The sequence below is a fragment of the Phyllobates terribilis genome, unplaced genomic scaffold (genome assembly GCF_046119375.1).
Source record: "Phyllobates terribilis strain yellow unplaced genomic scaffold, ASM4611937v1 Scaffold_2__4_contigs__length_985480577, whole genome shotgun sequence".
Taxonomy (NCBI): domain Eukaryota; kingdom Metazoa; phylum Chordata; class Amphibia; order Anura; family Dendrobatidae; genus Phyllobates; species Phyllobates terribilis.
In genome coordinates this window covers 796,635,049-796,660,801 of record NW_027362762.1, presented here as the reverse complement: position 1 = coordinate 796,660,801, position 25,753 = coordinate 796,635,049, and the positions used below count along the sequence as shown (strand labels likewise).

The window sequence follows — 25,753 nt, the reverse complement described above, 5'->3', positions numbered from 1 at the left end:
TCAGCATTCGCATTCCCGGGGCTCTCATGCAGTTGTTATGACACGTGGCGCCCAGTCAGCAATCGCGTCACTGTCCCCACCTTCGGACGTATTGAGCATCAAGAGGAATTGAGAGAACAGCCACAGCCCTGACTTCCCCTTTATGTTAAATACGTTCGAAGACAGGGACAGTGACGCCAGCGCTGATTGGGCTTAGGGCTCACGTGTCACAACAACTGCACGGCAGCCCCCGGGAGAGCAAGTGCAAACACCGCTGGAATGTCGCTGACACGGGTGGGGAGTACAAGCTTTTTTATTTTATCAACGTCAAATATTTCAATCAAAAAGGGAGAACCCCTTTAATGCTGTACTCCTTTAATACCAATTTCCTTTTTCCAGCTTGTGAAGACACGGGGTTTTCCGTGGGCATAATACCACTCAGACAACACAGGGTGAGAGTAAAACAGTGTGGCAATACTTTATTGAACCACCAAACAGACAACAAACATATAGAACAGTCCCAACTAATACCCAAGATGGTGTAAAATTACACAGTCTCTCTCTTCCGCTGACGCGCCGGGAATAGATCAGCTGCGACTTTGGGACTTCCATGGCCAACTACCTCAACCAGTGCCCATCCGACCCCACCCCCGCTTTTGGGTGGGCATAATACTACTCAGGCAACACAGGTTGAGGGTAAAACAGTGTGACAATACTTTATTGAACCGAACAGACAATAAACTTATAGAACAGTCCCAGCTAATACCCAAGATGGTGCAAAATTACACAGTCTCACCCTTCTGCTGACGCGCCGGGAATAGATCAACTGCGACTTTGGGACTTCCATGGCCAACTACCTCAACCAATGCCCACCTCACCCCCGCTTTTGGTGGGCACCCACAGAGAGGAGGTAGTGACAAGCTTAGGAAGCCGATAGTCCATTGAGGTACAAGGCCAGGAGATCCGAGGGTCCCACCCTGGCTTCTCCGAACTACTCCATAGGTTCCAGGTGACCTCATTGTCCCAACCTGGCTTTTTCCGAGTGTCTCCATGGGTTCCAGGTGACCAGATGATCCTAACCTGGCAACCCCAAACAACATATTCGTAGGGCCAGATGACCTCATTGTCCCACCCTGGTTTCCCCAAATGTATCCATGTGCTCTCTGATGGTCAATGGAGCAGATCTGTATCTTTCCAGCCAGGGCCGTGTACCCTTAGGCTGGAATCCTGTAGAATCCAAATCGGTGTCTCTCTGGATGGAACAATGCTACCAAACTACTGTCCTGAAGAGTCTCTCTGATTATCTTTGCAGCACGATAGAAAGCCCTGTTTATATGTACATCTGTAGCTCAGGTCATCCTTCACAGGTCAGGGGGGAAGGTGCAGGGCTCATGTCTCTGTGTTTGAGCATTTAATCAATTTGCATAACTTAAACTCCTCTCCTCTGTGAGTCATCTAGCCACAGGGTCCACACAGTGGTTAATCAACATATTTACAAACATTGATTGTTCACAGACCAAGAGAAGTCAACATTCGGGTTTATACAAATACTAGTCTGTCCTTCTTGACCCACCAAAGAAAAACACATGAATTCAAAAGTCAATACAAAGATAATAGTGTATTTCTCCTGGCTTAACAAATTTAGACGTCTGGCTAATTAAGATTAGAAGCTGTGTCGTCACACAGGTCTATAGCTTGTACAAATTCAGGAGCTGGCCTTTTACAGGCTACATAACATCTATAATGCAGTGATTCCCTTAGCTTGATTAAAACTCAGTCAAGGAGAAATTTAACCCAGCTGAGCTTCTGTCTCTTAATTCTTTTTAGGGATTGGTGCACGTGGACTTCCACCAATTGAATGTTTTTAAAATAATAATTTAATTTCCCTCTTATATGGATGCTAATTACATTAGTTATTTTCAGAGATGTGATAGCCTACTCAACTATATTTTCTGGGGGAGAAGGAAGCACATGACATGTATTTAGCCAGGGCCATTGGTCAATATTACAATGAAGTTGAAACCGTAATGACTCGATAAATTATTAACACTCTTAAAGTTTTAAAGAGGACCTGTCACTTTCTAAACAAAATTGAATTACACATTATGTTCAAATTCCTGCAATCCACGGATTCTGCAGTTTTTTCTGTTTTGCACTGCGTCACTCCATTGCAGAGATATTCACATTTATTACTTTTGAAATTCTGTATGTGAAATTCAGCTTCCAGACCAACTTTGCCTCTTCTCTGGAGGGGTGTATTTTCACCCCCCCCCCAGTCGCTGCCAATCACAGCTCGTCAGCATCTGAGATTCATAGATCAGTTGCAGAGCTGAGATTGGCAGTGTCTGGGAGGAGTGAAAGCATATGCGCCCAGAGAAAACATTGATGAAATACACAGTTGGACTACAAGCAGAGATTTCACATACTGTGCTCCAACAGCAGTAATTCTGAATTTATCTGTAATAGAGCGACACCATGGGAAAAAAATGGCAGAATTAGGGGAGCTCAGAGATTTTTACAAGGTATTTAACTTAATTTTTTTGAGAAGGTGACAGGTTCTCTTTAAGATTATAATGTTGATAGTCTAAAGTAATAATCTGCAATTCTTCACAGGGTAAGATTGTTGCAATTGATCAAAATTAGTTGAATTTGTTGACCCATACATAATGTAACTTACTGCTCCCCTATAAGATTTTTCTGTATTTTCATGACTATGAAAATTGTACATTCACACTGAAGGCATCAAAACTATGAATTAACACATGTGGAATTATATACTTAACAAAAAAGTGTGAAACAACTGAAAATATGTCTTATATTCTAGGTTCTTCAAAGTAGCCACCTTTTGCTTTGATGACTGCTTTGCACACTCTTGGCATTCTCTTGATGAGCTTCAAGAGGAAGTCACCGGAAATGGTTTTCACTTCACAGGTGTGCCCTGTCAGGTTTAATAAGTCGCTTACACAGCCTGGAGGTGTGATTGGGGTCATTGTCCTGTTGAAAAATAAATGATGGTCCAACTAAACGCAAACCGGATGGAATAGCATGCCACTGCAAGATGCTGTGGTAGCCATGCTGGTTCAGTATGCCTTCAATTTTGAATAAATCCCCAACAGTGTCACCAGCAAAGCACCCCCACACCATCACACCTCCTCCTCCATGCTTCACGGTGGGAACCAGGCATGTAGAGATGGATTTCTTGCCTTATAAATGAGGTTGGGACCTCATTTATGAATAGACTGTTAGAATTTGTATTATGGCAAGAAAAAAGCAGCTAAGTAAAGAAAAACGAGTGGCCATCATTACTTTAATAAATGAAGGTCAGTTGGTGCGAAAAATTGGGCAAACTTTGAAAGTGTCCCCAAGTGCAGTTGCAAAAACCATCAAGCGCTACAAAGAAACTGGCTCACATGAGGACCGCCCCAGGAAAGGAAGACCAAGAGTCACCTCTGCTTCTGAGGATAAGTTTATCCGAGTCACCAGCCTCAGAAATCGCAGGTTAAAAGCAGCTCAGATTAGAGACCAGGTCAATGCCACACAGTGTTCTAGCAGCAGACACATCTCTTCAACAACTGTTAAGAGGAGACTTTGTGCAGCAGGCCTTCATGGTAAAATAGCTGATAGGACCAGTGCTAAGGACAGGCAACAAGCAGAAGAGACTTGTTTTGGGATAAAGAACACAAGGAATGGACATTAGACCAGTGGAAATCTGTGCTTTGGTCTGATGAGTCCAAATTTGAGATCTTTGGTTCCAACCACCGTGTCTTTGTGCGACGCAGAAAAGGTGAACGGATGGACTCTACATGCCTGGTTCCCACCGTGAAGCATGGAGGAGGAGGTGTGATGGTGTGGGGGTGCTTTGCTGGTGACACTGTTGGGGATTTATTCAAAATTGAAGGCATACTGAACCAGCATGGCTACCACAGCATCTTGCAGCGGCATGCTATTCCATCCGGTTTGCGTTTAGTTGGACCATCATTTATTTTTCAACAGGACAATGACCCCAATCACACCTCCAGGCTGTGTAAGCGACTTATTAAACCTGACAGGGCACACCTGTGAAGTGAAAACCATTTCCGGTGACTACCTCTTGAAGCTCATCAAGAGAATGCCAAGAGTGTGCAAAGCAGTCATCAAAGCAAAAGGCGGCTACTTTGAAGAACCTAGAATATAAGACATATTTTCAGTTGTTTCACACTTTTTTGTTAAGTATATACAGTGCCTACAAGTAGTATTCAACCCCCTGCAGATTTAGCTGGTTTGATAAGATGCAAATAAGTTAGAGCCTTCAAACTGCAAACGAGAGTAGGTTTTATGAACAGAAGCATAAATCTTACAAACCAAAAAGTTATGTTGCTCAGTTGAATTTTATTAAATTTTAAACATAAAAGTGTGGGTCAATTATTATACAACCCCTATGTTTAATATTTTGTGGAATAACCCTTGTTTGCAATTACAGCTAATAATCGTCTTTTATAAGACCTGATCAGGCCGGCACAGGTCTGTGGAGTTATCTTGGCCCACTCCTCCATGCAGATCTTCTCCAAGTTATCTAGGTTCTTTGGGTGTCTCATGTGGACTTTATTCTTGAGCTCCTTCCACAAGTTTTCAATTGGGTTAAGGTCAGGAGACTGACTAGGCCACTCCAACACCTTGACTTTTTCCCTATTGAACCAGGCCTTGGTTTTCTTGGCTGTGTGCTTTGGGTCGTTGTCTTGTTGGAAGATTAAATTACGACCCATCTTAAGATCCTTGATGGAGGAGCGGAGGTTCTTGGCCAAAATCTCCAGGTAGGCCGTGCTATCCATCTTCCCATGGATGCGGACCAGATGGCCAGGCCCCTTGGCTGAGAAACAGCCCCACAGCATGATGCTGCCACCACCATGCTTGACTGTAGGGATGGTATTCTTGGGGTCGTATGCAGTGCCATCCAGTCTCCAAACGTCACGTGTGTGGTTGGCACCAAAGATCTCGATCTTGGTCTCATCAGACCATAGAACCTTGAACCAGTCTGTCTCAGAGTCCTCCAAGTGATCATGAGCAAACTGTAGACGAGCCTTGACATGACGCTTTGAAAGTAAAGGTACCTTACTGGCTCGTCTGGAACGGAGACCATTGCGGTGGAGTACGTTACTTATGGTATTGACTGAAACCAATGTCCCCACTGCCATGAGATCTTCCCGGAGCTCCTTCCTTGTTGTCCTTGGGTTAGCCTTGACTCTTCGGACAAGCCTGGCCTCGGCACGGGAGGACACTTTCAAAGGCTGTCCAGGCCGTGGAAGGCTAACAGTAGTTCCATAAGCCTTCCACTTACGGATGATGCTCCCAACAGTGGAGACAGGTAGGCCCAACTCCTTGGAAAGGGTTTTGTACCCCTTGCCAGCCTTGTGACCCTCCACGATCTTGTCTCTGATGGCCTTGGAATGCTCCTTTGTCTTTCCCATGTTGACCATGTCTGAGTGCTGTTCACAAGTTTGGGGAGGGTCTTAAATAGTCAGAAAAGGCTGGCAAAAGAGATCTTTAATCCACACATGTGAAGCTCATTATTCTTGGTGCCTGAACTACTTCTTAATACTTTAGGGGGACCAAACAGAATTCTTGTGGTTTGAGGGGTTGAATAATAAATGACACTCTGAATTAACTTTTAACGTTTTAAAAAAAAAAAAAAAAAAAAAAATTTGCTGCAGTGCATTTCCCACTTCCAGGCTGATCTACAGTACAAATATCACAATGCCAAGTTAATTCCGCATGTGTCAACCAGCTAAATCTGCAGGGGGTTGAATACTACTTCTAGGCACTGTAATTCCACATGTGTTAATTCATAGTTTTGATGCCTTCAGTGTGAATGTACAATTTTCATAGTTATGAAAATACAGAAAAATCTTTATGAAGGTGTGTCCAAACTTTTGGTCTGTACTGTATGTACCTTGACTTCAGGTTTCAGACACCAGCAGTAAGCATGTAATTTTATTCTGAAACCAGCACAATCCATACCCTGTTGTATTTCGATATAGTGTGGTTGTAGCTGAAGCATAAGAAGCCGGACCTCCGTAAGTAGTTATCAACTCACCAGAAGAGAAACTGAGAATTTCCTGTGGTAATTAGGCCTCATAGAGCACAAGTCTTTAAGCCGTCGCTTGGATACAAGAGGTGAAAGTCTTCTATCCTCGTAAGTATGTGTGATTTACATCGTCTCCCAGCCATTTAAAGAATAATTTAAACCAGGTAGGTGATACCAAAAATATTCTTTAACAGCATTTATGGGAATCCAAGGTTTAAGGACCTCATTTATTATCGAACGTGAAGAATCATTTAGCTTCAGGGCTCGCTCACATGAGCGATGATTCTCTCTTCTGAGAGAATCAGATCGATTATGGTAATGACACGCGGCTCACACTCTGAGTGCCAATTCTCTCGCATGAGAATATCATAGCACAGGTGTGGAGAAGATGGAGAACTTAATTTCTCCATCTTCTCCATTGTGTGTCCTCGCAAATTGGACTGCACTCGGATGACATCCAAGTGCAGTCCGATGTTTTTCACACACCCATAGACTTAAATGGGCGCACGTGATCCGAGCTGCGGAGCCACTAGCATAATGCTGCAATTGATATTTTCCACAGAATGATTGAGTCTGTAGAAAAAAACACAGATCTGCTCTGCCCCATAGTATAACATTGGTGTGTGTGCTATCCGATAAAATGTCGGATAGCACTTGTCTGAGTTATACACTCGTGTGAGCTTAATGTGAAAGAAGAAATGGGTCCATGCATTTCTTGGACAGCCTATTTGTAATACCAAGAGCTGTGTAATGCTTCATTCACCCTGTAGAGGTGCTGCAGACAAACTGAACAGTTTCTAAAAAAAAAGTCTTCTGCAGATTACAGATGATGGCTTGATAAGCAATGTTACCATTTTCACATTTTACATATACAGTACATGCTTTTTGATAGTTTTGCTAGTTCTTGACAGCCCTTCAGTGCATGAGTTTAGAGAGTAAAGGGCTGACCTAAAAGGCACCTCATCTCAATATTACCGGGAGGAGGAATATAGCCAGAGTCTAAGGCCTCGTTCACACATTCAGTATTTGGTCAGTATTTTGCATCAGTATCAGTATTTGTAAGCCAAAACCAGGAGTGGGACAATCAGTGGAAAAGTATAATAGAAACACGTCACCACTTCTGTATTTATCACCCATTCCTGGTTTGGCCTTACAAATACTGATGTAAAATACTGATCAACTACTGAATGTGTGAACGTGACCTAAGGATTTTACAACCATTTATATTTGTTTTCAGCCTATATTGGTTTTTGTTTCCTGTGGAAAACTGTAACTGCACCATTAGGAAATGAGCCCACTATTGTCATTGCTGCCGACATCGTGTCATTGACCTGTTTGCTTTGCAGAACCAGGAAATAGGTTATTAAAAATGATTTCCTATAATAACTGTGCTGTTACCTTATAATATTAGGATTTTCTTTTATTAGAGGAAATACTATTTTATTGGTAGTTGTAGTATTATTACTTGTACTATGCATAATATTCAGCTTCTGTTCTGCATTTGGACACTGATTTATAGAGTAATGTCCAGTTTAGACCTATTTTCATATTATCTATAAAGGGAATTCTGAGGTCTGTTCAGGATTCTTGCTCAAAATAGAGAATGATTACAAAGACCATATCTTGCTTGGTGAACCTTTCCAATGCTTTATTACCCAGACACCCTCTGATTGTCTTCAGGACCATCCATGTGTTGGTACTGCAGGAAAAATAAGCACTTACTGCTAGGTGTCCCCCCAGATTTCAGATGAGGGAGTGGAGGTCCCAACTGTGAGAAACTTTGTGATAAGATCAAGTGGGATATTTAATCAGGTACTGGAGTGACAGCTTGTCATGAATTAGATGAACTGTGTCGTCCCAGTCCCACCCCATCTCCTCCCATTTTGTTAAGAGCTGAGAGAAACTGGCTTGAAAATGCCAAAAGTTGCAAAATTTTAGCCTTATTTTTTTTGTAATTTTCCAAAGCTTTTACGCCAGAATTCTGTCATGAAAGTTTTGATGAATCAGGCCCAATGTTCTAAGATTGCGCATTTCTGGCACAAAGTACTCCAACTAATAGGTGGTGTAAACTTACACTAGACAGTCTTGAAATTAGATTTAGAGGCGTTTCTTACCCTAGAAATGTTACACTACTCCCTGACAGGGGTACCATTTCTGGCGAGGCGCACGGAGGTGTACGCTACCGATAAGGTGCACCAAATCCGTTAACTGGTGTGGGGATAAAAAAAATCAGTCATTTCATAAAATCATTCCAGATGGAGCTTGAATACATTTGGGCACAACATGTGTGACTTTTTAAAAAAAATGCAATTGATTTTTCAGCCATAGACATCTAGAAAACAAAAACCTATGTCCACAGACGCAGATATGAAATGAATTTCTGAGCTCTGTATAACCCCGCCCCTGACCACTGATAGGCAGCTATCTGGGTACACTGTGCATAGGCAGAAAGCTGCCTATCAGTGGTGGGGGCAGGATTGGACTACATGACAGCAGATCTACTAATTCTCTAGTCATAATCTCCTGATTTTATAAAAACTATACCAATCAGCCCACTAAGTGACAGATTGCTGCAATCAGGGTCTCTGTCTCTGCATAATAGTGCTCTCCGATTAGATACAAAAACCTGGTGACAGATTCCCTTTAAATAGACCAGATTAGAAAATTAAACCATATTCACACAAAGCGTTAGTTTCCATTGCAGAAGTGACTTAAAAGTTCTGCAAACTCTGGATGTGTTACATGTTTAATAGAAGCAGATTTTGCTTTACAGTACTGCAAAATATGAGAGAATTCAGTGAACTAAGGCCATTTTTTTTTCAGCGTTTGAATGGGATTTTCTAAAAGCCAATTCACAATCATCTCATGGTTACTGGAATCTGCACCCAAAAAACTCACAACAAATCTTCTTTACATCTTGTTCATTTTAACGGTACACAATCCTGATAATAAATATGACATTAAGTTTTAAAAAGAGTCTTTAACAACTTCCTAAAAAGAAAAACCCCAAAAGCGTCCCCAGTGTTTGCTGTGTATATAACTGGTTGCATCCCACACGGAAAAATGCTAAAATATTCCTGATGCATCCTCCCTGCTGAAAGTCACCAGTACTGAAGCTGCATTTTTTGGAGAGAGAAAGTTTAAAAAAAAAAAAAAAAAAAAAAGGGAAACCTCCAACGTAAAGTCTCCCAACTGGTAAACTGCTCCAAGCTTCCTGTGTAATAAACAAATGTAAGCTTTGTTTTCCTGCAAGCTCATTTGGCCCTAAGTGTGACTCAGTATTAGGCTGTGTCTGTCAGTATTGTGTACTTAGCTGCTTAAAGGAAGTGGGAGGATTGGAGTTCTGACTTCTTGGACATTTTGCACAGCAGACACTTTTCACAATGGGAGATGAGGTATTTGAACGTCTTGTGATTTTCTATTTATTGTCATATTTACAGTATTATGATGTGGCAGTATTAGCCTGAGGAGGAAGCAGGAAAAAAAGGAACAGGAACTCCATTGAGTGCTGCAGGGTGGTGAGAAGCTGCACTCTGAAACTTCTCCTCCGTGTAGTCATACTTCCAGGGATGTTCATTGGAAGAACTGTATTAATCTGGCAGTGATTAGTCAGGAAAGCCTCTCGCTGCCCTGACTTATGTGGCAGTTTTAACGATTTTCTTTTTTTTACATTTTTGGAGGAATTGTATTTCCAGATGTGTGTCTTTTCCCTAATTTATTTTTCCGTGACATCCTCTTGCAAGGAAGAAGATGTGCCGTTCCTGTTCTGTAGCCACAATCTGTCCATTTTAGGGCTTTTTCAGCTTCTATACATGGATCACGTACAAATCTTTAAATAATAACAAAATGCAGGATTTATAAAGGAATGAATAAACATATTGTAAAATATAGAGTATGTAAATAGAAGCCGAGTATAGTAACATATGTGCCATATAGAGACAGAATGCAAGAACCCTCTGTGTAAAAATATATATATACATGGAAATGTTTTTCTGTTCTTTGCATTGCCCTTGTTGTTGTGAACTACAAGTCTCAGCATGCCTGAACTGATATTGGTTGATAGTATTTGATATTTTATATTATGTACAGCAAGCAGTGATAGTGGACAATCACTGGGACTATAAGGTTCAGCATGCTCCGTTTATTTCCCATCTACAAGTGAAAAATTGCAAGCGGGGCTCAGTTTACATTTGTGTTTTTCACATTTTTACTTTTTTTTTCCATAACAATTATTCAGTCGTCATTTATACTATTGTGATCAAAAATAACAGAACCTAAAACATAAACCATTGTAAATGGAAGCTGTGACTTTTCTAGTGGACCTTTCATTTCAAGCCATTAGATTGTTTGTCCGTTTTATCTCTTTTTGGGAATGCTGCAATTGCAATTGTTACAGTACTTGCTGTCTCCCAACTTTCCAGGTCTACTAAGCTACATTAGTATTAGGGGAACATCGCTGTCTAACTTATAGGATCTGCCACTTAGCAAGATATGGTGGCTGTCACCCATCTTTTCTAGTGGCAGAATAAAAATAATTTTGTTGTACTATCGGAATGAAAGTCAGGAAAATTTCCAAATTTTCTAAAAAAAAACAAACAGTTTACTGCAAGTTTCTTTTGTAATGACAGCAGTGCTGCCACTAGGAATTTCAAAGCCCCCTTGAGACTCCGCTCAGGCTCCACCTTCATCCCTTGAACCTTCCACAGTCCCACCACCTGAATGACAGATCTATGCATCTTTATAGGCATAAACTTGAATGTGTCCGTCTATAATTCGAACACTTACCAGACATGCGAGTTTTCGGCTCAGAACCAGATATCAGCTAATTGTAGAAAGTTTTGGGGTTCTAAGTAATGAATGAAATGATTTGGCCAGGTTTAGAAAAACATGGGTGATTTCGATCAGAAACCGCCACCCCCCCTCAGTTACATTCACTTCAACAGGGCTGAGTTGCAGGATCAGACATAACTCGTGGTCAGGGGTGGTGCTGTTTCTTGAAGAAAGCAGCCATGTTTTTTCTAATCCTGGTCAACCCCTTTAAATTTTGATTTGCTTGTAAAAGGATAAATGAGTGAACGTTAGGAGTATCTACAATAGGCTATCAGAGTTTGGTGTATGTATGCTGTCCTGGTCTTCAGTTGAAAATGATATTTGTGAGGAATATTGTGAATTTGCAACTTTGGGACTGTCAGCATCACTGGGAGTGTTCCCATCAATTCCAAATAGCTGAATGCAGCTGACAAACACGCCTATTCTCACAATGCTCCCCCTACAGTCCTTTTCAGCTGGATGCTAGGCACAGCAGTGAAGACATACTAATGGTGCAACCTGCACAGGGGCCCAAGAGACAGGAGGCCCACATCCAGCTAAAAAGCAGGTGGAATTGTACATGATAATGAACTATTGGACAGCAAAGAGCCCATATATTGCACAGGGGCCTCTTCTATCTGTGTCCGTCGCTGAGGTACAGCAAACAGCCTCTAAACCCATTTGCACTCTATACGTTAACTTTTTTCAGCCACTATCCATGACCTTTTTTAATGTGTTTCCATCTTATGACTATGGTTCATTAAAGGGGTTGCCCATTACTTAGACAACACCTTTTAAATGCTCTAGACCCTGGATAAAATTAAAAAAAATAGTAATAATAATCTTTATTTATATAGCGCCAACATATTCCGCAGCGCTTTACAATTCAGAGGTTCTAAAGGTAATACAATAATTAAAGCAAAAATAATGACGACCCTGCTTGTAAGAGCTTACAATCTACAATGAGGTGGGGGTAACACAAAGTACAGGGGCTTATTTACAATGATGGTCCAGCCATCTTGAGGAGATGAGGGATAGATAAAGGCTGCATGAGCTCGTCACCAGCCAGTATCTGTAGTGATTTTGCATGCGGTGGAGTTTGGTGGAGACTTATGTTTGGAGAAATAATGAATGGGCTATAAAAATATAAAAGGACTTCGATTAGGGAACGTGAAAGGCAGGGGCGGAACTACCGCCCGTGCAGCCGGTTCTTTGAACGGGGGCCCCGAGGGAGAGGGGGCCCCTTCAGCCTCCAGCAGGGCCGCCATCAGGGCATGACTGCCCTGACTCCAGTATGGGGCCCAGCCGGTAGGGGCCCCCTTGGGGGCCCCCCTCTTGTGCGTCTCTCTCCTCATGGGGCCCCCGGCCCCATGCTAAGCGCCGGGGCCGGAACATCTCTGTCATGATTCCTCTGACTTCCGGTCATGTGACGGCACCGTCACATGACCGGAAGTCAGGAGAACCTGGTGTCATCGATTTGGACGAGGATTCTGCAGGGATCGCATGGGGGTAAGTATAACAAGTTTTTTTTTTTTTTTAAATACAATTTACTAGGAGTGGGGGGAATGGGAGGTGCACATGTGGGGGAGGGGAATGAGAGAGGTGCACATGTGGGGGAGGGGGATGAGAGAGGTGCACATGTGGGGGAGGGGGATGAGAGGTGTGCACATGTGGGGGAGGGGAATGAGAGAGGTGCACATGTGGGGGAGGGGGATGAGAGAGGTGCACATGTGGGGGAGGGGGATGAGAGAGGTGCACATGTGGGGGAGGGGGATGAGAGAGGTGCACATGTGGGGGAGGGGGATGAGAGATGTGCACATGGGGGGGATGAGAGAGGGGCACATGTGGGGGAGGGGAATGAGAGAGGTGCACATGTGGGGGAGGGGGATGAGAGAGGTGCACATGTGGGGGAGGGGGATGAGAGAGGTGCACATGTGGGGGAGGGGGATGAGAGAGGTGCACATGTGGGGGAGGGGGATGAGAGAGGTGCACATGTGGGGGAGGGGGAATGAGAGAGGTGCACATGTGGGGGAGGGGGATGAGAGAGGTGCACATGTGGGGGAGGGGGATGAGAGAGGTGCACATGTGGGGGAGGGGGATGAGAGAGGTGCACATGTGGGGGAGGGGGATGAGAGAGGTGCACATGTGGGGGAGGGGGATGAGAGAGGGGCACATGTGGGGGAGGGGGATGAGAGATGTGCACATGGGGGGGTGAGAGCTGCACATGGGGGAATTGGGAGAAAATGAGCTGCACATGGGGGAATTGGGAGTAGGGGGATAATGAGCTGCACATAATGAATGTGGGGTGGGGGACAGTAAATGATGATGGGGTGGGGAGAGCAGGACATGATATAATGAATTGGGGCAGGGGGTGCATGTAAATAATGAATGCGGGGAGCAGGAAGTATAGAGTAGGGGGCGTTGCGGATGCAGGAGTGTAACTGGTAACAAATTGGCGGAAAGAGTAGAGGTTCTAATTAAATTATATATTAAGTGCCTATTTACAGTTAATGGGGGCACCGTGGTGGATTACAATTTATATTTGGAATGGTAGGTTGTATAATAACTAACCATATATTGATGGTGGATACACGTCTGTATTCAGCTGCGTAATGTAGAAGTTGGGGAATGTGCTCTAGATAACTGTGTTATTTTATGCAGAGACGAGTCCTGGCTGGAAGACGTAATGGCGGTCTGTGCTGGATGAAGGAGAAAAGCGTAGCTGAAGGACTTCACCTAGAGACGTCACCAGTGAGTCAGTGTATTACATGTACACTTACACTATATACTATGTACCGGGCTCCTGTGTATAATGTCACTGGTGATCACTGTATTACCTGTACACTGACACTATATACAGAGCTCCTGTGTATAATGTCACTGATGATCACTGTATTACCTGTACACTGACACTATATACAGAGCTCCTGTGTATAATGTCACTGGTGATCACTAGATTACCTGGACACTTACATTATACATACCATGTATAGAGCTCCCGTGCATAATGACACTTATGGTAATATTAGTAATGTGGTGGTAATATTAGTAATGTGGTGGTAATATGTGGTCTGGTCATGGTGTGGCAGTTTTTCCCCCTTCTGTGTGGTATTATTCGGTCACTATGTTGTGGTAATATGTGGTCTGGTCATGGTGTGGCAGTATTCCCTGTATGTGGTATTATTGGTCATTTTTAAAAAAAAATGTATATGACACATTCCCTTAAAGAAAACTAAATAAAAATATATCTAAAAAGAGTATTGGATATTTTAAGAAAATTTTAATAGGTTAGAGTAGGGCCCTGCCAGAAGAGTCTACCTTATCGTGGTGGCGGCTTTAAAAATCTTTTGGCCAAAACAAAAGCTGATGGCTATGCATGTGGCACCGTCTGGTGGCAGCGACGTGGACGAGCGCCAGGATTCTGCAGGGATCGCATGGGGGTAAGTATAACAAGTTTTATTTGTTTTAAATACAAGTAGTTAACTAGGAGTGGGGGGGATGAGAGATGCACATGGGGGGGGATGAGAGATGCACATGGGGGGGATGAGAGATGCACATGGGGGGGATGGGAGATGCACGGGGGGGATGAGAGCTGCACATGGGGGGGGGATGAGAGCTGCACATGGGGGGGATGAGAGCTGCACATGGGGGGGATGAGAGCTGCACATGGGGGGGATGAGAGCTGCACATGGGGGGGCGAGAGATGCACATGGGGGGGGGTTATGTTTAGATAACTTTGTTGCCTTATGAAGCGCAGGGGGGGGGGGGCCCAAAAAATTTCTTGCACAGGGGCCCACTACAGTCTGTGTCCGCCCCTGGTGAAAGGCCACCCTAAACAGGTGTGTTTTAGGGAGCGCCTAAAACTGTGTAAGTTGTGGCTCGTCCTAATTTCTTGGGGTAGAGCATTAAAAAAAAAAAGCTTATGTTCTCCTCGTGCACCAGCATTAGTCCAGCAATGTCGGTGCTCCTTTGACATTTTATGTCACATGTCTGTTTTATGGCCAATGTGAACATGCTCATATTTTGCATGCATACCAGCTTATACTCCAGTTAATTTTTTTTGCAATGAGAATTATAGAAGACTTTAATGTACAGTGGATTGCGAAGTATTCATCCCATTGGCTTTTTACCTATTTTGTTACATTACAAACTGTGTTTAAATATTTTTGTAATCCATCAGCACTAAATAGTTAAGTTGGTGAAGTGAGAAAAATATAGGTATAAATTAAATTTATGGGATCAAATAAATAAAAATTGGCATGTGCATATGTATTCATGCCTTTTGCTAGGAAGCCCCTAAAAATTTCTGGTGCAATCAATTACCTTCATAAGTCACATGCTTAGTGAAAGGAAGTCCACGTATGTGCAATCTAAGTGTCACATGGTCTGTCAGTATATACCAGGGATGGCAAAGTCAAAACATACAGAGGGCCAAAATGAAAAACTTGGACAAAGTCGCAAGCCAACTAGTACAAAGTATAATGGACCCACAAAGTCCAGTATAATGGGCCCCACATAGTCCTCAATACAGAAGAATGGGTCTCACATAGTCCTCCATACAGTATTATGTGCACCACATAGTCTTCCATACGGAAAAATGGCCCCACATAGGGGTGGCGGTTCTGGTGTCGTGGGCCAAATAAAACCACCCTGTGGGCCAGATTTGGCCCACGGGCCGAAGTTTGACACACGTGGTATATACCGACCTTTTCTGAAAGGCCAGAGAGGCTGCAACACCATTAAGCAAGAGGCACCACTAACCAAACAACACCATGAAGACCAAGGAGATCTCCAACCAAGTCAAGGACAAAGTTGTTGAGAAGTACAAGTCAGGGTTGGGTTCTAAAAAAAATATCCCAATCTCTGATGACCCTCAGGAGCATCATCAAATCCATTATCATCAAATGGAAAGAACATGGTACCATAACAAACCTGCCAAAAGAGGGCCGCCCACCAAAACTCTCAGCCCAGGCAAGGAGAGCATTAATAAGAGAGTCAGCACAGAAACCAAAGGTAACCATAAAGGAGCTGCAGAGTTCACAAGCAGAGACCGGAGTATCTGTCTATACGACCACAATGAGCCATACACTCCATAGAGGTGGCTTTTATGGAAGTGTCGGAAGAAAAAAGCCTTTAATTGCAGACAAAAATTGTAAGGCTCGTTTTGAGTTTGCCAAAAGACATGTGGGAGACTCCCCAAATGTATGGAGGAAGGTGCTGTGGTCAGATTAGATCAAAATTGAACTTTTTGGCAACCAAGGCAAATGGTATGTCTGGTAACAAACCAACGCAGCTCATCATCCCAAGAACACCATCCCCACAGTGAAACATGATGGAAACATCATGCTGTGGGGATGTTTTTCAGCAGCCGAGAAGGGGATGGTCCAATTTGAGGGGAAGATGGATGGTGCACAATACAGACATATTCTTGAGAAAAACCTGTCAGTGATTTGAGACTGGGATGGAGGTTAACCTTCCAACAAGACAATGACCCAAAGCATACGGCTAAAGCAACACTAAAGTGGTTTCAGGAGAAACGTGTAAATGTTTTGGAGTTGCCTAGTCAAAGCCCAGACCTTAATTCAATTGAGAAACTGTGGTCAGACTTGAAGATTGCTGTTCCCCAGAGGAAACCATCTAACTTGAAAGAGCTGGAGCAGTTTTGCCTTGAGAAATGGGCAAAAATCCCAGTGGCAAGATGTGAAAAGCTCAGAGACTTATCCAAAGCGATTTACAGCTGTAATTGCCACAACTGGAAGTTTGAAGTTTTCAGTTATTTTGTCCGATTTGTTGTTTGCTTCACAACAAAAAGAAAACCAAATGTCCACAGTTGTAGGCAAGTTCTTTACATGAACTGCTGCAAACCCTCAAAAAAAACCCAGTGGAATTCCAGGTGTGAGGTAGCAAAGCACGAAAAATGTCAAGGGGGTGAATACCTTCACAATCCACTGTATATGTCGGGAGATTACCTGGCGCATACAGGGGTCCAAATAGTCATGTTAGGCGGCCCTGCAATATGCTGTGTATAGCAGTAGAGTGTTCTTTTGTTATGTTTTATACATGTTTTTTTGCCTGGTATAGTATAACCCCAAAATATTCTTTAACTACATAAATAGTAAAAAACTAAAAAATGATAGTGTTGGCCCCCTTAAAAATAGTCTGGGTGAAATGGTGGATGAGGATGAGGAAAAAGCCAATATGCTAAATGATTTTTTTTCAACTGTATTTACACAAGAAAGTGGCATGACAGAAAACATGATCAGTGATAACAAAAATTCTCCATTAAATGTCACTTGCTTAACCCAGCAGGAAGTACGGCGGCGTCTAAAAATCACTAAAGTTGACAAATCCCCGGGCCCGGATGGGATACACCCGCGAGTACTGCAGGAATTAAGTAACGCCATTATTTTGGATCTTTAAAGATTCCATAATAACAGGGTCTGTACCACAGGACTGGCGTATAGCAAATGTGGTGCCAATATTCAAAAAGGGGACAAAAACTGAACTTGGAAATTATAGGCCAGTAAGCTTAACCTCTACTGTGGGTAAAATACTGGAGGGTTTCCTAAGAGATGCTATACTAGAGTATCAGAAGAAGAATAACCTCATGACCCACTATCAACATGGGTTTACGAGGGACCGTTCCTGTCAAACTAATCTGATCAGCTTTTATGAGGAGGCAAGTTCTGGACTGGACCAAGGAAATGCAGTGGATGTTGTGGATATGGACTTTTCAAAAGCTTTTGATACGGTTCCACACAAAAGGTTGATACATAAAATGAGAACAATGGGGATAGGGGAAAATATATGTATGTGGGTTAAGAATTGGCTCAGTGATAGGAAACAAAGGGTGGTTATTAATGGAAAACACTCAGACTGGGTCTCAGTTAACAGTGGGGTACCACAGGGGTCAGTATTGGGCCCCCTTCTTTTTAACATATTTATTAATGACCTTGTAGGGGGCATGCAGAGTAGTATTTCAATATTTGCAGATGACACTAAACTCTGCAGGGTAATCAATACAGAGGAGGACAATTTTATATTACAGGAGGATCTATGTAAACTAGAAGCTTGGGCTGATAAATGGCAAATGAGCTTTAATGGGGATAAATGTAAGGTAATGCACTTGGGCAGAGGAAATAAAATGTATAATTATATGCTTAGTTGTAAAACACTGGGCAAAACTGTCACTGAAAAAGACCTGAGTGTATTGGTGGACGACAAGCTCACGTTTAGTGGCCAGTGTCAGGCAGCTGCTGCAAAGGCAAATAAAATAATGGGATGCATTAAAAGAGGCATAGATGCTCATGAGGAAAACATAATTTTACCTCTATACAAGTCATTAGTGCGACCACACTTAGAATACTGTGTACAGTTCTGGTCTCCGGTGTATAAGAAAGACATAGCTGAACTAGAGAGGGTGCAGAGAAGAGCGAACAAGGTTATTAGAGGACTGGGGGGTCTGCAATACCAAGACAGGTTATTACACTTGGGGTTATTTACTGTGGAAAAAAAGAAGGCTTAGGGGTGATCTTATTACTATGTACAAGTATATGAGGGGACAGTACAAAGACCTGTCTACTGATCTTTTTACTCTGAGGCCTGAGACTGGGACAAGAGGGCATCTTCTACGTCTGGAGGAAAGAAGGTTTAATCATAATCACAGACGGGGATTCTTTACTGTAAGAGCAGTGAGACTATGGAACTCTCTGCCGCATGATGTTGTAATGAGTGATTCACTATTAAAATTTAAGAAGGGCATGGATGCCTTTCTTGAAAAGTATAATATTACAGGTTATATATACTAGATTCCTTGATAGGGCTTTGATCCAGGGAACTAGTCTTATTGTCGTATGGAGTCGGGAAGGATTTTTTTTCCCCAATGTGGAGCTTAGTGTTCGCCACATGGTTTTTTTTGCCTTCCTCTGGATCAACATGTTAAGCTATGGGTTGAACTAGATGGACTTAGTCTTCCTTCAACCTTAAAAACTATGTTACTATGTATGTTACTATGTATATGGTTGATTTTATTTCATTTTCACTGATGACACATGAAGCCAAATCATGTAAGCTTATTTATATATTTTTTAATTGCCATGTCTGATGTTATTCCAGTAAGGTAATTATAGCAGTCTAGTTACTGTAGTAATGCTGGGTGTAAATGTTTACTGCAGTATAATACCTATAAAAGTAAGTATGACCTAAATTTGCAAGCACTAATTCTGCCGTGAACTACGTGCTGGATTTTTTTTTTTTTTTTGGCAAAAAGTCCTACAGATGTTTTAGATTAACTAAATATGGTCTACAAAGTATGTTTCTAAATTAGCTGTATGGAGAAACACCCTATTCTTTTTAATTTTGTATGTCGCGTGATCTTAAAAGCTGTCATCTGCCAAAATGGCTACTTTATGGGAAAGTTCTGAACATTTCACCTTCTTTACATCCATGGTTTTTTTTAGGGGTTAGGCTAAGGTAATTTTTCTTGGCCGCACTGGTGTCTGTTCCTGCCCCCTCGTACTCCGTTGTTATCAGCAGCAGGATGTCGTTAGTGGCACTACGCGGTGTCTCACCCCATGTGTTATTAATGTTATGTACAGTAGACGTTGTGAGCAGAAAAAAAGGAATATATTTTCCATTACTAACCACTGCACAAGTCATAGATATGTGGTCGAAGCTTCAAGATAATCTACTACCATCAACCACAAGTATCCAAAGGGGCCGTGACGCTCCTCAGAGCCCTGAAACCTATGCAGCACCTCTCAGAGATTTCATTAAGAAGCAAGGGGCTTTTCAAATAAATGGCAGCTTGCTTAGAGTGCTTTGTCAGAGAATTGTTGAAATTGATTTCTGGGTTTCTGAGAGGTTTGAGTGCTCGGAAAAAGTAGAAATCTATGGCCCCGATTCATGAAGACAGGCGATTTTCACGCTGTCTTAATGAGGGTGCATGCTGGAGTTGGATGCTCCTGATTCATTAGGAGGCTCATGCCAAGTGGCTTGCGCTCCCGCGCTCCTCGCCACAACTCTTATTCCATATTACTTGAAGTACGCCACATCTAGTCATGACCATCTGTGGCATCACGCCCCCATCGCTCCCCTGTCCTGTCCCAGCTCATGATGAAACTGGGCAAAACTGGACCGAAGAAGTTACAGGTCTGTGAGAGCCAAAAATCTTGCTTATTTGTTATTGACCAAATACTTATTTTCCACCAAAATGTGAAAAAAAATTCTTTCCAAATCAGACAATGTGATTTTCAGGATTTGTGTTCTCATTTTGTCTCTCATAGTTGAGGTCTACCTATGATGTCAATTACAGGCCTCTCTCATCTTATTAAGTGGGAGAACTTGCACAATTGGTGGCTGACTAAATACTTTTTTTCCCCTCTGTACGTGTTTTATATGGACATGTGAAGGAGGCCTTAGGTGTCTTTTTTAGGTGAGCCCAGTGAGTTTTTCAAAAGAAAGATATTTCATAAAAAAACATTTTTTTCCTGATGTTTTTGGTTGCCTCCTGTGTGCTTTTTCAGTTTTTTTTTTGACTACTAACGGGCATTTTGAGAATTTTTACACCATTTTTGTGTCGTCTTTTATATGGCGTTTTCTAGTCACTTTTTTTTTACTCTGTCCAACATTGATGAAACCGCCGGCTGTTTTTAAGAAAAAACATTTTCATAACATTCAAAAAGATGCCCTTTCGTCTTCTGGGCATCTTCTATTATAAAATACAGAGCGTCTTCCAAGTGGAAAACACCTGAAGAATGGTCAGGTCACTTCTTTTAACCACTTGGTGTCTTTGGAAACCTGAAGCAGTTAAAAGGCGCTCAAAACCCTGAACATAATTTTTTACATAATTTTTACAAATGCATGTTTGTTCTTTTCAGTGTTTAGTTAACACTTCTTCAGATTTCGGAACATAATCCACCTGAAGAAGATGTTGTGTGCTGGATGCCGGGTGTGACACAGGGGAATTAACCCCACCCACAACCCAGCAGCCACCGTGGAACGCGGAAGAGAGAGACCCCCGGCTGCAGCCTGGACTTGTTGTGACGTCAGCGGATGTCAGAGCCGGCTGCAGTCGGGGGTCACGTGATGCCTGTGAGCGGCCAGTGATAGCGCCACTCACAGGCAGAAAAGGCAGAGGGAGGTAATTACAAAGACGCTGCTTTTCATCATAAAAACGCTTTGGCATATTTTAAATAGTAGTGGACAACCCCTTTAAAGAAAATGGTATTTTTTTAAGCATGTTTTTTTGTTGTCTTCTTGGTCGTTTATTGCAGCAGATTTGTCACCAGTGTTGTTTTTTATCTACTGGTATGTATGAGTGAGTGACTTTCTTAGTGGAAGTCGTCTGAAGAACATTCAAGTCACTTCTTTTAACTGCTTTGCATCTTTACAAGCGTAAAAGAATCTCAAAAGACTGAGCATGTGCACAGCAAGTTGTTTTTACAGTTGCAGTGCATATGTTCATTCTTTTTAATGTTTATCTAGAGCTATTTCAGTTGAGTGATGGAGTGAACCCTCCTGAAAAAAAACAAAGATTGCTCAGTTTCCTCTTATGTGTGTCCATAATGGTCATTACCACATTTGGTCAAGCTCTCATCTTCATGCATCAGAAGAGATGAGATGTTTGTATTTCAGCTTGTTGCTAGCCTGTGATGGTATATCTGTACTATCAAAAAGTCTTAAAGGGGTTTTATTTATTTAGCATCATCATAATCCATAGCACTTTATAGATGCTATAATTACTGTGTCCATCACTATGTTTTTGGAGTGTGGGAGGAAACCAGAAAACCAGGAGGAAACCCACACAAACATGGGGAGACAATTTAAACCCCTTACAGATGTTGTCTTTGGTGAGATTTAGAGACATGACCCCAGCGCTGCAAAGCCAGAGTGCTAACCACTGAGCCACCGTGATTGACTCAACACATCATAAATGGTTAAAATGACAAACTGTAAAGGCAAGCACCTTTGCAATTTACCTCTTATTCTAATTCCTCTCTATTCTCAAGAACTGATGGATGCTTAATTGTATTGTTTATTGATTTTCGCCTAGGTTACCAGCCATGCTTGCAGTCTGTCAGAGGTGGCCGGTCTTGTAGCCGAGGAGCACAGCTCTTGCAAGTTCTTTCCAATAGAGCTTGTAAGCGCAGTTGTAAAGCTGGGCAAATCACTACAGCTTCAGTTTTCCCATCATGGGAGAACGCACAGTTCAGGCTCAGCCATGTTGTGAGAATAAGCTATTAATTATCAGTAGATCCCCAGCAATCAGGGAGGCAGAGGAGCTCCTGAAGCGCTATGTTGGGATAATGACTTTTTCTTTCCTTTTGGTATTACATAATACATCTTCATTATGGATGTTGATGATTATATATCTTAACTAAATCTTTAAAGTGTAGATTCATCTTCACTAAATAGGATATTTTGATGGAAATATAATTTACATAACAAGTTTAGTGACTTAGTAAATCAATGCATTAGAGTACTTATCTTTTACTGATCTGACTTACACCAATTATTATAGCCTTGAGCTTTACAGTATTCTCGGCTGCTCTGCAATTCTACTTTCATATTTTTGCTTCATATAATTCGCTCCAAATGAGTTTGTCTCCTGCTGGACCTTTGGGGCTGTTTATTGTTTAAAAGCCTGTTCTAATTCTGGAGGGCCAGTCTAACTCTTCTTCTCGAATAGCAAATAACCCGATACCTTTATGTGGATGCACTTAACTAAAAATAGGTTTTTGGAGAACATTTATGTTTTAAAATGGTGCTCAAAAATAAACTTTCATTCTATTGATTCTATGGGTTATTTATATATCAATTTATATAAGGGAAAAGCCAGACATACACAAATGTTATGGCCACGTGCTTTGGAGGGTGATACAGCTGTTGCACTTGCAAAATCCAATAATTGTTTAATAAGCTGTTTGAGACCCATAGCGGCACCCTGCTGTCGTAGTTCTCAACGGCATCATGAGCGCCTTCAGAAATATGTTTTTTTCTTTTTGCATATAAAAAATGGACTGTTTTTGATCAGTGTGCTAGATCCAATTTTCAGACATTTTTGGTCCGCGCATCTATTTTTACCATCAGTGTGGCATCTAGTACACAGGAAAAAAAAATCCAAGTGTCTTCCACCCATTAAGTTAAAAGAAAGAAAGGGTTTTAGTACAGTGTTAGCCAGTTGAAAAAAAGATTGTTCTCAGTGGGAGACACAGAATAATAATATTGTAGCTATTATACCTTTTAATGGCTACAAAAATAAAATCAGAGATGTTACCACCCCTCCTCCATTGATGAACGGATCAACAGAGCCACAAGGAATCCCTAGAAGTCAACTACTTGAATATGGAGATAAAGAGGAAAATAATTGTGTTCCTCTAGTGGTGACCTAAAGCCCACAGCTTGAAGTGCTCAGAAAAACTGCCCAAAAACTTCACCATATCCTACACAAAGAAAAGACCCTCCCTTGCTATGCTGCGGACAAGCTCTACATTTAAGAAATATTGTGATCAAAAGCTCAATGTTCTCTGAAACACCAAGAGGAACCTATCCTTGCAATGTGAAGAGTTGCAAAACCTGCACTCATGTAATGACCACTGACTGAATACAGATCTGCAATGCACAGAGGACTGTAAGATTCCCGGGACATTCACATGTTCCTCTTCCATGGGGTGTACTTAATTTTGTGCACTATTTGTCCTACTGGTGGTCTCTATGTTGGAGAAACAAGAGATCTCAGAAAGATCTCATCGCCACACAATTACAGACAAAAAACCCCCATCAACCTGTGGCCAAACATTTCTGTGATCTAGGATACAACATAAACAATATGAAAGTTGTCATATTAAAAGGCAACTTCAAATCACAAAAACATCTAGGGGTCTGTGAACAAAAATTTCTGACAGTCTTCGATTCCCTCCACACAGGATTAAATCTGTCACAAGGATTTATGACTTACTACGAAATGTGAGGAATCTGCTCCAGAGACAGTGAGGACATCAGGTCTCTGATCCTTCTTGAATTTGCATGGGAATTCCACACCTCCCATGTTTTAAGTATAGACAGAGTGCCTTACAAAAGTTTATTTTATGCAGCCCATTAGAGAACTCAAGATACTTCATTCCGCATATTTCAGGTCGTAGATCTGTATTTGTATGATTGGAACAATAAACTGCTAAACAAAGCCATTTACATTACCTCACCAGTCAAAAGTTTGGACCCAGCTATTCATGCAGTGGCTTTCTTTGTTCTTATTGGAATATGCACATTGTAGATTCAGATTGTTACTTAGTAATAGAAAGTATTCAAAAGAAAAAAGATTAATTTAAAACATGACACACCAAAAGGAGACAAAAACTGCAGCTGGAAAAAAGCAATACACACAAAAACTCAAACAAAAAATGTGAGAAACCTAATTTATTTAATAGATAACATACAGCAGATATCTGCAACAAGTAGTCATCGTAGGAATGTAGGCTAAGAAATTAAGGTCAGTCAATTCGGAACATAGCTAGAACCATGAAGGAATCCTCAAGTGCAGTCATGAAAACTATCAATTGCTATGTCACTGACTGTCATGAGGATTGCACTAGAAAAGGTAGACCAAGAACGATCTCTACTGCAGAGGATAAGTTCATCATATTTACCAGCCTCAGAAAATGCAAATTATCAACAGTTCAGATAACAGCCCTCAAAAATAATGCACGGTAAGGCTGCGTGACCACCAAGCGCTTTTCAAGCATTTTTGCCGCTGCAAATAAGAAAATACTTATTATGAGCAAACAGCACAAGGACTGGATGAAATCTGTGCTGTGGTCTGATGAGTCAAAATTTTAGACTTTTAGTACCAATTGCCATGTCTTTGTGAGATGCAGAAAAGATGAGTGGATGGTTTCTACATGTGTGAATCCCACTGTGAAGCATCAAGAGGGAGGTGTGATGGTGTCGGGGTGCTATGCTGGTGACACTGTTGGTGATTTATTCCAAATTTAAGGCACACTTACCTATCAAGGCTACCACATCATTCTGCAATGTCATCCCATCTGGCTTGTAATTAGAGGGACCATCATCTGTCTTGAGTCAGGACAATGAGACAAACACTCCGAAGGCTATATAAGGGTTATTTGACCAGGGGGATGGAGTGCTACATCAAAAGACATGCCATTCACATACAGGAAAAATATATATCTTTGTGCCATGTTAGCCAGTAGATAGAAAAATATTAAGATTTGAGAGTCCTCAGTGGTTGATACCATCTTTTCAGTTAGCCATTAAAAGGTAACAAATTGCAAGCTTTTAAGACTACTCAGTCCTCTTCATCAGGCATAGAATAACACAAAATCTGAAGAGTCAAATATTTATACACAATAGGGTACGAAAATAATGCAATAGATGAGACGAGTGACATGAAGAAGAACTATCAATATGGGAGGTGGGGGGGAAGAGTTTTGGCCATAAATATTGGAGCAGTTCATAGATAAGGAGTGTGAAAGTTTTATTGTCCTGTAATTGAGGTCTGGTCCAGGGTTGTGATGCCTCTAAATGATCTGAGGAGCAGATTCCTTAGTTGATATAGAAAAACATAAATCCATGCGACACATTCATTCCTGCACTGAGTGTGTCAAAGATTGTCATAAGTTTGCATTCCCATATTTTTCTGTCTCTCTGAGATTTGAAATTACCTTTTAATACCAGTATCTTCATGTCCATGATGCTGTGATCACTGATACAAAAATGTTTGGCCACAGGTAGATATATTAATTTTTCTTTCATTGAGTGGCGATGGGAATTCATTCTTCTACGTTTTTGCCCTGTCTCCTCAACATACAGATCCCCTGCTGAACATTTGGTACCTATAATTAGGTACACTACTTTAGATGTGATGCAGCTGGAAGTACCTGGGAT

At 41.8% G+C, this 25,753-nt stretch overlaps 1 protein-coding gene across 5 annotated transcripts in view; it reads left to right on the top strand.

Moving 5' to 3' along the window:
* SH3KBP1 (SH3 domain containing kinase binding protein 1) overlaps positions 1 to 25,753 on the top strand; it is a 464,745-nt gene that overhangs the window by 343,855 nt on the left and 95,137 nt on the right. For 2 of the 5 annotated variants that reach the window (XM_073667463.1, XM_073667465.1), the window contains one exon: positions 13,511 to 13,600. The exons of 1 other annotated variant lie outside the window; for it this stretch is intronic. In XM_073667463.1, the coding sequence (XP_073523564.1) occupies positions 13,511 to 13,600 (90 nt within the window). Of the gene's footprint in view, positions 1 to 9,272; positions 9,436 to 13,510; positions 13,601 to 25,753 lie in introns of those variants that run through there. 2 more of the 5 variants (XM_073667466.1, XM_073667467.1) reach the window with 2 other exon arrangements.